Below are 12,420 nucleotides of genomic sequence, written 5' to 3' on the forward strand. Positions count from 1 at the left end.
AGAGAAATACAGATACCGCAGATTGGGTGGGTCTTCCGCTGAGCTTATTGTTTAATGATAAAATTAATGAAGCAAGCAGGAACATATATACAAAGAATTTTTTGATTTTTCCTGAGGGCCGGAGAAAACTTTTTCAAATGTTAACTAAGTGGAGACGAATAATGAATGGAATTTTTAATAAATGTAAATTCATGAGTAATGAGATATTTTTTTTCAGCTTAACATTCATTCAATAGATCCCAGAGGGGTTACTGTTCTCGCTTTGTAGATAGAATAGATAAGCTAGGGGTCGCTTTTTAAACGAAGAATATTCCCCGAATGAAGTTGCCAAATAGGACAAGAGAATAATCGAAGCGACAACGTTTATCGAATATTTATGTAACAAAACAATAATATTGAATTTGCTTTGTCACAAAATTAGTATTGTTACGAATTCGGTATTTGAATAGCTAATGTTAGTTCAATTATAAATTAAATGGTTTTATTTCCCGCACAGTGCAGCGCGTGACGAATATTAAAAGAAAGCTAAGCCGGAAAATTGAAAATACGAGAGCGCGTGCATTAAACACTTAATAAATATCTCTTTTTGATTTCGAGAAAGTACTAGAAAATTCTCGCGCGCGGTTTTAAAATCTTACAAAAGGAGGAAAACCGCTCAGTTTGTAGTTAGTTACTTAGTTTGTTGTTGTTTAGAAAACTGCTCTTGTTGACTGTAGCGAATTCGCGGATTAGCTTTCTTTAGCTGTTTTGAATTAAGTTCTTTTGAACGTTTGAGTAGTTAGAAGATAACTACTAAGATATATTGTGATATTGCACGATTATTTGAAGACATTTAATCATATTTGTTGTGATACATTTTTGTTTCATACATTTTTGTTCATTTTTCATCGGACATGTGCATTCATTTCGTAACGAACCCGTACGCACGCAACAGTATTTTAAAAACCTGCTGAATGCAATTACTAGCTGGAGAGCTACGAATATAATAGCTTCATCTGCCCATTTATTTATATTTTGATCTCGAAATTGTTATTGAATATAGATATCACATATTAACTGTCAGTTCACTTAGAAATAGGAGCATTGACACCCGGTTTGTTTATGTGCGTACTCATCACGGATTCTGTGGAAATAAAAGAGCTGATTTCTTAGCTCAAGATGTCTTAAGTTTACCCATAGAAATCAATATTAGCTTTCTAAGATCTGTTGGAAGTCCTTTCATTATAAGAAGCTTTTAGCTAAGTGGAATGAGAAATACATTTCATCTTATTCTTCCGGAGAGCACTAAAACGTTCTTTCCTTCTATTTACCATAGAGTGCATCCCGAGTCTTTTCTCTCCATTAATTTTAAAGTTTCTCAAATTTTATCTGTCATGGTAAATTTGCAAGTTACCCGTTTCGATTCAATCTAAGATCAAATAATTTGTGCGAATGTTAGAATGTACCTCATTTCATTTTTCATACCTTACCTTTGATGACCCTAGATTATGCTTACAGAACGAGCTGAAAATTTTCGGCCTGATGGTTACAGCCGAAAACATCGCGGATGCAAACGTCGCGGAGAAAACAACGCAAGGCGAAAACGTCAGCATACAAAACATCGTGGGAGAAAACATCGCAAAGAGAAAACATCGTGGTACAAAATATCTTCGTCGAAAATAAAGCGGTTCAAAAACTTCGCAGTTTAAAAACATCGCTGTCGAAAATATCGTAGTAAAAAATAAAGAATCTACAAATCATCGCATGACGATAACATTGCAGATATGCTTTTTTTCAGGCTTTAATAACTGTAAATGGATATTCGCGTAATGATTTGTGAGCGAAGGATGGAAAGAAGGATAATTTTTACTTTCATATTTTTTATTAACTAATAAATGCTTGCTGAGAAAATAAGAAGGAAACTTCAGCATAGAAAATTAATGCAACTGATAGTACTTAATAGAATTTTAAACCGACATAGTTAACTAACAAAGGCCATTTAAAGTTTTTACTGGTAATTTTTCATTAAAAGTATAATCTATAAATTGCATTTAATTGGGAATAAGAAGTATAATGGTTATGAATAGTGAAGATTTCATAGATTAAAATGATTGGAGAGGTAATAAAGAATAAGAAGATATTAGTATTATATATATAGCCGACATTAATAATTAAAAAATGGAAATTAATATTACAAGAATACGAAAGCGTGCCAGGCGGCTTCAAGGATAATATAATATTTTTCATCTAATTTTTCAATTTGAAGCTTTTCCTATATATGTTATGTGTTGTATTCAGTGTCGTTAAATATAACATATACAGGGGTTGGACAAAAATATGGAAACACCTTTAAAAAAACATGTTTCTTTGCTTAATATGGTGTAGGAAACCCGTCGGCATCCAAAACAGCTTGCAGTCTTCTCGGAATGAATAAATACAGTTCCTGTATGTTTGCCAAGGGAATATTATACCATTCTTCCTGCAAAACGGTGGCAAGTTCAGATAACGATGTTGGCGGTGGATAACGAGAACGCACTTTCCGTTCCAATGTAGACCACAAAGGTTCGATAATATTCAGGTCTGGTGACTGTGGTGGCCAGGGGAGATGGGACAACTCATCCTCGTGCTCAGAAAACCAGTCCTGGACAATGTGAGCTGTGTGAACAGGGGCTTTGTCGTCTTGGAAGACACCCTCACCATCGGGGAACAAAGTTTGTACCATGGGATGAACTTGATCGGCCAAAATGTTCACATAAGTCTTGGCAGTCATGTGCCCTGACACAGTTATCATGGGGCTAGCAGAGAACCACGATATGGCTGCCCAAACCATAACAGAACCCCCGCCATGTTTCACTCTTGGCAACAAGCAGTCTGTATTATAGGCTTGAGATGGCGTTCTCCAGACGTAAATTCGGACAGAAGTGGGAAACAATGTGAAAGAAGACTCGTCAGACCATATTACTCGCTTCCACTGCTCTATAGTCCAGGCTTTATGACTTAAACACCACCTTTTCCTGTTACGGGCATTAGCATCACTGATGAGTGGCTTCTCAATTGCAGCACGGCCAGCAATTCCCTGGTTATTAAGCTCTATTCTAATTGTTTTGATACTCGCAGGGTTCGGTAACACAACATTTATTTCAGCAGTAACATTTGCAGCTGTGGTCTTCTTATTTTTTGTCACAATTGCCCTTAATGATCGTCTGTCACGATCACTCAGGACACACTTTCGTCCGCGCTGTGATTTAGCAGATCATGTTTTTCCGCTTTTCAAATATGTGGAATAAATCTTCGATACAGTACCTCTTGAAACACTAAACACCTCGGCTACCTTGCTTACGGAAGCACCTACCATACGTGCTCCAACAATTTGTCCGCGTTCGAAGTCTGTTAACTCTGACATAATGCAATGACAACCTCACATAACAGTACTCCGACAACAACTGAACTGTTTAGCACATTTACGAAGTTGTATAGGTGGCATCAGTAGTCAAAAATGCCAGCGCCACCTCCATATTTCATTAAAATCAGTCTTTCTTTTCAAACATGCATTTCACAAGGTGTTTCCATATTTTTGTCCATCCACTGTATTAACACATGCCTGTAACATATTATTCATTCTTTAATTTTAGATACATTTAAGGTATAATTAAGTATTTTTTTATTAAAGTATTTAAAATCTATTTCACAACATGTGTTTGAATTTTTATTTTTTAATTCATTTTTTAACCTGCTTAATTTTTTTTAATTACGAGCTAGTATCAAGAAATGGTTGATTTACTCTGTTAGAACTAAAAGTGTCTGGTATTTTAATATTTCAAATTTTACTAAAATTTTAAACAAACGCTTTTCATATAATCAAATACTAATTATTGTATTTGTTGCGTTGAATCCGAATTTCTAGATTTTTTACTAAGCCCAAACAGCCATGTCAGCATCCTGTGTGAAAATCTTTTGTTCTTAATCCAAAATACAGCACAATACCTGCAAGCAAAGAGTTGACGAATAAGATTAGAAATTAACAACAGTGGTACGTCATATATAAGATAAACTACTATTATTATCCACAAATGGAAAAAAAAAAACTGAAAGCTTTCAGAAGCATATTACGCCTAAAAGGGCTTTATTAAACACCATGTTCTTCGCAATTAAAACACATAAAATTCAATTCAACAGCAATATCACAAAACATTTAAAAACAGCATATCTTTAGAATTTCCGATACACAGTCTCGCGCGCTGAAGATAATTTTTTTTTCGTACAGTGTTGCCATTGTTCGCTTTCAAGTCGTTGAGTTTGTTAATCAAAATTTTGTTAAAGTTTAATAAAATGTGAAATGGATAATAAAACAAATTCGAAATTTAAAATTCGAGCTCCTAAGTTCCCATGTTCGGTTGGAGGACTACGTTATTCAGAATTTGATACTGTTTTTTCACAATGTGAGAAATATTCATTATTTAGTTTCTTTAAATATAGTGCATGGCGATAGTATTTGGTGGCAACAGTTTGAAAAGTGAAACTACGCAAAATGTCATTTTGAGACTGAAAGGCATTTGGGTCTAATGCCTTATTTAGCTAAAAATTATTTTGAAAGGAGAAAGCAAATTTCTAATCTTAAGTTTCAATAAATCGTTTTGTGCCTTAGATGATTCATGCACTATTAGAATACAGGTAGCGCTTTTCCCAGGTTACATTTTTCAGTTAGACACACAGCAGCATATTCCTCGGTTAGACAAAACAGAAATGTCAGATAACTGAATGCGCGTTTGATGAGTAACCTCGAAAAGTACGAGATGCTAGATTATATTATATATCATAAGATTATGAAAAAGTGCACTGTCTGTCCAAGGAGAGGTATCTTTCGGGAAGGACTTCCAATAGAAACTTGTTGAAAAAAAAAACATAAAACTCAAATATAATCAGTTTCTTCCAAACGGTTATGAGCACGGGTCGAAAAGCAGTTTCCAGCGGTGATATCCGTTCAGCTGCTAGTAGATTGCAAAGTGTTAGATGTCCATATTTGCAGCCTTCGTTTTATGCCTTTTAAAGTTATACATAAAAAAGTACATTCGGTATACAGCACGTCCCCAATTATTCCAAAATTCGTACATGTTCATTACCAGATTCTTATACATGAATGTACTTTCCAAAACGTTCATGCATGTTAATTGGGAAATAAGATAAAGCCATTCCTCGAACCGTCAGCTTAATGACACAATGAGTCCTCCCCCCCTCTCCGAACCAGGCCCAGGGTTCAACTCCTGTTCTCGTATCTTGGAGAGACTGGCGCCATCGCACCTAGGGCAACACAAGCCCCAGGGAGACAATTGTCGTCTATTTCTATTACCAGTTATCTATCTACCAGTTTCTTGAGGTCTACGACGTGCCAGACCCACGGCCTGACCAATAAGTGATCTTTCAGGGGCCTTTAGAACCACTTGGTTTGCAATTTGTATACCCCCGTGGCCTAGATTGCCTAGGTACAGATTCTAGTCAGTAGCTTCGCAGAATTCTCTACATCGACCCCTAAGGGTCCCATAACTAAGGGATAAATATAAAGCTCTATGTAGTCAATTCTTTTAAGAAGCATTTGAAATATAGATTTTGTTTTACAGGAGTGCTCTTGTTTCAAGTTTCACCATTGCTATATCCAAGAATATGTATATAAAGAAGGAAAACTTCCATAGACGTGGAGTAAACCTGTATATCGTGAAAGAGCAATCACCCAATCGTCAAATGAACAGGAAATTGAGGAATACGGTACAAATTCGAAGGATTTATAGGATTCGTTCTTTGACAAAAAATTTTGCGATAATTTAAACTCGGATTTTCGTAGATTTTATTAGTCAAAATAAATAATCTATTAATTAATGTGCTTCCTCTGATCATTGATTTCATTTATGTCGATACGGCGGGAGGAAAAACGGTATAACAGAAGTTTTAATTCTTCTATGAATGTGACTTTCGAACATGGCTCGAAAAATATTTCGAACATGCACGAAAGGTTTGACACCGGTTCCAGAACTACTATTTCGCAAATTAAGGCTGGATGGTCAGCCCTGTTTCCCCTCTGAGGTCTGAGGGAGCCACCTCTACTTTATCGAAGTTTTCCTTCTTAAGATACATATTCATTGACTAAACTACAAGGATGGTATTAAGTGATAATTTAATTTTGAAAAGTGATAGGTTACTATATGATTTTTGTACAGTGACTATACTTTATATTTTAGCTCCAGCTGGTTGGGTTCAACTATTACTTCAGGAAGAAAATCTCCTTATTGTCGCAGGGGTCGCAGGAGCTATAGGAATTTTACTAATTATTCTTTTAACAACTGCTGTGGCCATCGTCCTTAAACGCCGCATGAAAGGTAAGAATATTTTATTTCTTTATTTGATAACGTAAGTTAATATTTAAATTTGTTTCAAATATACTTCTAATCGTAAGAATTATTCAATGAAATTGAATAATAATAACATTTCATCACTTTTTTGTCGTATTAATATTTCAGTGCTGTATTTTACAATCAGGATTCATACAAAATTTTAATGTAAAATAAACCGTTAAATATTGGGAAAATGTGTTAATTTTTTTTAAAGAAAGAAAGAAAACATCTTTTTACTCATCATCAGTGGAATTTTGCAGTGGGACTTCGTACTAGAATAATAATAGCTATAATTATGATTAGCATAAATTAAACAATAACCCCTTTCTTTCATTATATTTTCTGATATTATTCAATTTACACGTTTCAGCATAATTTAGGAGAACAATATATCATTTAATGCTAGAATTAAGCCTGTAACATGTTATCTCATTAAAAAGGAAATTAACTAAACGTTATCCGAAACTAGCTTTTAACCATTAACCTTTAAACCGTGAACCGTTGTCCCTCAGCCCTGAACATAACTTGAATCTTCGAAAAACATTAAAAAAACTCTTATTATATTAATTTAAAGGACTACATCACTGGCTTTCCAACTTTGTTCCCCGGAACCCCGAAATTCCGAGCGTCAAAATACAAATTCCAATGTAAATTATAAAGCACTCAAATCAGTTGACTAGTATTTATTAACTAAGAAGTTAACAGATACAATTAGTTACTGATAGAAGTAATAAGAATGCTAAGAAATGTATACCAAGAAACGTATACTATACAAAAAAATGTATACTACAAATAAATCTTAGAATAATACAAAGAAATGTACAGGTGCATTTAGTTACAGATAAAAATAAAAATTCGAAAGCAAATTATAAAGCACTCAGATTAGTTGACTAGTGTAAGATTGCTGGAATGCCCCCCAACCACCTGATCACGATCCTTATAATTTTAAACCTTATACCTTATAATCTTAAAGGGGAACCCCATAAAACTAAAAATAACTATCTAAGAAAAATATATGAACTAGTGTATATTAACTAAGAAATTATGTATAGGTACATTTAGTTACAGATAAAAATGATAAGAATACTAAGAAACGTATATAAGGTATTTCTTCCGCCTTCTTGGCGTGTCTTCGTGGTGTGGTGGTCTGCACCCTCGGCGCGCGTTGCCGAGGTCCGCAGTTCGATTCCCGACGAAGGCTTTGCTCATTTTTCATCTTGCCTGCTTCCGAAAAAAATCATAATGTCTCTACACGTATACTATATAAGAAATTTATACTATAAATAAATCTTAAAATAATACTAAGAAATGTATCGATACATTTATTGCGGATAAAAATAAAATTCGGAAGTAAATTAAAAAGCATTCATATTAGTTTATCAGTGTTTATTGACTAAGAAATATAAAGATACATTTAGTTACAAATTAGTTTTAAAACTTAACATGTCGTCATCATAAGTCAAAAAGTATGATGGGCAATGCTTTGCCAAAATAGTTTTCGAATGAAAACTAAATTACATTTAAATGACACTGTTAAAAATTATATATTGGAACATCTTTTTAGTTGAAGGAAACTATAAAGGAATATTTCTTAAGAAACAGCTGAGTATGACTGGAAGAAAAGCCTGTTCGAGTACTACGATAAATCAAAAGGCTTGCCGATGAAGGAAAGGGAACAACACATATCAGACGACATATCAGCAGATTCGATATTAAAATCTAAATTTAAGCAAGAGCAACTCATAAATTTTGGGTTTCAGGTTTCATGCAGTGTACCCAGATGTTATTTACACAGTTATAAGCATTTTAATGCCGTCGCAACAAAAACAAAATAAATGCAGAATATGAAATGATAACAAATTAAACGCAGACTATGAAATGCACTGCAGATAACATTAACAGAGTTTAACAGTTTTGTGCAAAAAATACAAGCACACTCCTGTCAATATCATGCAAGAACAGGAGTTAATGCTATTAATGAATAAATTAAATTAAATTTATAAATCTTTTACTAAAAAATGCAAGTAGTATTTATAGCATATTGATCTACTCGAAATGTTAATTTAAGATAGATTTTTAAAGGTTGGATGGTGTTTCCCCAAAAAACCTTGCACTGCTGAAGTTTTTGGGAGTCGACAATGTTTGAAGACTTTGTCGACTCCCAAATGTGGGATACATTATTCTTACAAGCCTAAGAAGACATTCGATGAATTCATTTTATAAACTATGAATAATATAACTGAAGCATGAACAATAATAAAGGTCAATGCAAAATTTCTTGGAAACGTGATTTTTTTTTTCGTTACCATCATCGATAAGCATAAAAATCTCACAATACCTTCAATTATATCTTTTAGGTTTAGAGATCTATTTGCTGAGACCTTACTATCATCGATAAGCATAAAAATCTCACAATACCTTCAATTATATCTTTTAGGTTTAGAGATCTATTCGCTGAGACCTTACCATCATCGATAAGCATAAAAATCTCACAACACCTTCAATTATATCTTTTAGGTTTAGAGATCTATTTGCTGAGACCTTACCATCATCGATAAGCATAAAAATCTCAGTATACATTCAATTATATGTTTTAGGTTTAGAGATCTATTTGCTGAGACCTTACCATCATCGATAAGCATAAAAATCTAACTATACCTTCAATTATATGTTTTAGGTTTAGAGATCTATTTGCTGAGACTTACCATCATCGATAAGCATAAAAATCTCACTATACCTTCAATTATATTTTTTAGGTTTAGAGATCTATTTGCTGAGACCTTACCATCATCGATAAGCATAAAAATCTCACAATACCTTCAATTATATCTTTTAGGTTTAGAGATCTATTTGCTGAGACCTTACCATCATCGATAAGCATAAAAATCTCACAATACCTTCAATTATATCTTTTAGGTTTAGAGATCTATTTGCTGAGACCTTACCATCATCGATAAAATCTCACTATACCTTTGTAGGAACCAGCGCCAAGTTCTGACTCCATAAATAATATTATCCATATATATCGTTTTGAGATTGCGTAGTACTTACTACATGTTTTGAATTCAGGACATACTTATTACAAGTACAAGAAGCTCTTTGCATATATATATAATTCGTGGAAAGCATAGAATAATTATGGTAGTGAAGTATAGTCCTCGTGACGTGAGGAACCTGCTAACGAGGGTCTCTCTAGTCGAGAGTTCAAGAGCATTCTGACGTGTTGTTCCGATGGAAACAATCTACAGACCTCCTTAATTTTTAACCACGCCTTCTTAATTTTTAACCACGCCTTCTTAATTTTTCAGTAGTATTTTACATTCTCTGAATCGTTATATCTGGAAAGATATTAGAGAAAAACAAGATCATTGGTTCCTCAGCCTTCCTGAAATCGAGAGGCTTTGATGACAGACACAGTGCAGAATGCTAAAATCTTTGATACTGGCCGTGAAGTTATGTCTCTCGTACTGTCAACTGGAACGACTTATTGCGTCTGCGATGTCATACTATGTACTGTGACGCATCGCAGAAGCTTGAAAACAGTGACTTTCGGTGACCGCACACACGATTTTCTCATCTCTTTGTGGTCCGCCGCACCTTCATATAAGTCTTATGTTTAAAGATCTATTTGCTGAGACACTACCATAATAGATAAGCATAAAAATCTCATATACATCCAATTAATTCTTTTATGTTTAGAGATCTATCTGGTAAGACACTAACATCATCGATAAGCATAAAAATCTCACAATATCTTCAGTTAAGTCTTTTATGTTAGAGATATATTTGCTGAGACACTGGAAGCTAATATGGGCTGAACAATAATTGAAAATATTCTTACCAACAAATATAAAATCCGTTTGCTTGACTGAAATGTATGCATATCAGATTAAAATCTTGTATTTCAGACTTATTGCCTGCATTCTTAAGTATCCTTACCTGCTTGTTTAAGTATAAAATTAAGATCTTTAGGCTAACATCTTTGTAAAAGGCATATTAATTGTGGAATTGAATTATTAGAGTTACAGCAAAGCACGCAAGGGCTAACTACCCAAACGACAAAACATCTGCGTGAAGGATGTTTTAAAGAAGTTGTATTCAAATTCTGGATTATACTGGATCGTATTCATGTTACACGTAGAGAAAACCTCGAAAATTTGCCATTTGCCAGGATTCGAACTCGTGTCGAATACCAGTGTTCAGAGTTTTTACCATCCAGGGGCTGGTATATTGTTAACGATTGAGAAATTTTAATTAGTGAAGACAATTAATTTAATTTAGATGTATATCATTTGTTTCTTCATTTTAATTATTTCTAATTTAAGCACTATTCATTTGCTCTCCGAAAGCCATTTGATTGCGATATACGTATAATCTCGCCGGCCCGTCAGCGGCCGAGCGGAAAAATCCTTAAAGGTTGGTAGTTCGGTTCAAATGAATCTTGCGAACTGGCTGGCTACATGGGCATTTCTGTTGGTTTTCCCCATGCATAACGTGTTAATACGAGCCAGTTACCCTTAGAAAGTCCTGCACGAAGGCATATTTCCCTTCCGTGTGGTGCCTTAGTGCGGAATACGTAAACAATAATAATCTTTATATATATAAGCGACTAAAGTGTGTGTCGCCGATAGTTTATTGTTGCCACTCGAATAAATGAGCGCAGAAATTAACGCTTCCGCAGTTTTTAATTAATATCTCAAAAGATTAAAGTCGTACGAAGATGAAAACGGTATCGATGGATTTGGAAAATTTTTTGGAATCCGAGGATAGGCGTCTCGAATTTCAATTCGGCGCCGTTCCGTAGATATTCGAGAAAAAAGAAATTTGGCACGTAGCCAAATCCCTCTAATAGGAAAAACCCAAGAAAAGAAGTGGAAAATGTAGGGGAAAATTAATTTTTAATTAATATCTCGGCTATTTAAAGTACCAAGAAGACGCGAATGGTCCAAATGGCGTGCCACGGACCTGCGGAATCCAACGGTATGCTTCGCTAAGCCGAGAGCCAGCCGTTTCGGAGGAGATGATGTTACTTCAGCCCATATATATATGCGGCTTAAGTGTTTGTTTGTCGCCAATAGTTTATTGGTTGCTTGCGTAACTGTATTAGCCAATGAGGTGAAGTTGCCCCGGCACAGGGTTGCCGTTTCAATTGAGACGTAGACAATTTCCTGTAAAACTTGCCTTTGCTATGACCATCCATAAGTCTCAGGGCCAAACGCTTAAGCGTGTTGGCATTTTTTCACCTGAGCCTGCATTTGGACACGGTCGACTTTATGTTGCCTGTTCAAGAGTTCGTGAAAGAACGGACGTATAATTAAAAATATTGGATGGTCCTCTGCAAGACGAGCGTAAAAATGAGGGAAAGATCTACACAAGAAGTGTTGTGTACAAAGAGATCTTTGCCATGTGAATTAACATTTCAATATTTAAATCACCTTTATTGATTGAGCTAGCGGTGGGCTCTTAAGAAATGTACCGCCAGTGGTTTCCTTCATTGTACTCTACTTTAAGCAATTAAGCATGTAGAAGGGGGGAAACTTCTTTGGGCAGTAAGCAAAGGGGCGTCCTCGCCGCCTGCCCTAGGTAATTCAGTTTAAGCTAGCAGACACCTTTGCACAAATAATTTTAATTACAATTTATATTATCTAGAATAGCGGTCATTTCGCATGACAGCCGGGCTTTCTAGTAATAATATAATCTCACCAAGTTTTGCTGTTTAAATGTTATATACAGTATATTACAAACTGTAATATACTGTATATAACATTTCCCTTGTTATATACAGTATATTACAGTTTCTTACAACACAGTATATTCAGTTTCTTACAATAAATCCCAAATTGTAAAATGATTACAGAAATTTTGCAATTTATCTATGGATTGTACAAGGAAAATGTACATCCATGGATTGTAAAATGTACGATCCCGAAGTGTAAAATGATTACAAAAATTTTCAAATTTATCCATGGATCCTAAGATACTAGCAATATATCCGTTTATCGCACGGAGTAAGGAATTAGTAAAAAATGGAAAATTTCTTTCCTACAAAAAATGGTAC

General features: G+C 34.6%; 1 protein-coding gene across 2 annotated transcripts in view; it reads left to right on the plus strand.

Moving 5' to 3' along the window:
• The window catches only part of LOC118182638 (hemicentin-2-like), a 941,057-nt gene that overhangs the window by 844,547 nt on the left and 84,090 nt on the right, over positions 1-12,420 (plus strand). For both annotated transcript variants that reach the window (XM_085816506.1, XM_085816507.1), the window contains exon 11: positions 6,210-6,347. In XM_085816506.1, coding sequence (XP_085672632.1) covers positions 6,210-6,347 — 138 coding nt within the window. The remainder of the gene's footprint in view (positions 1-6,209; positions 6,348-12,420) is intronic.

The sequence above is a fragment of the Stegodyphus dumicola genome, chromosome 5 (genome assembly GCF_044657685.1).
Source record: "Stegodyphus dumicola isolate Sdum_Otavi_A_Nest chromosome 5, ASM4465768v1".
Classification (NCBI taxonomy): domain Eukaryota; kingdom Metazoa; phylum Arthropoda; class Arachnida; order Araneae; family Eresidae; genus Stegodyphus; species Stegodyphus dumicola.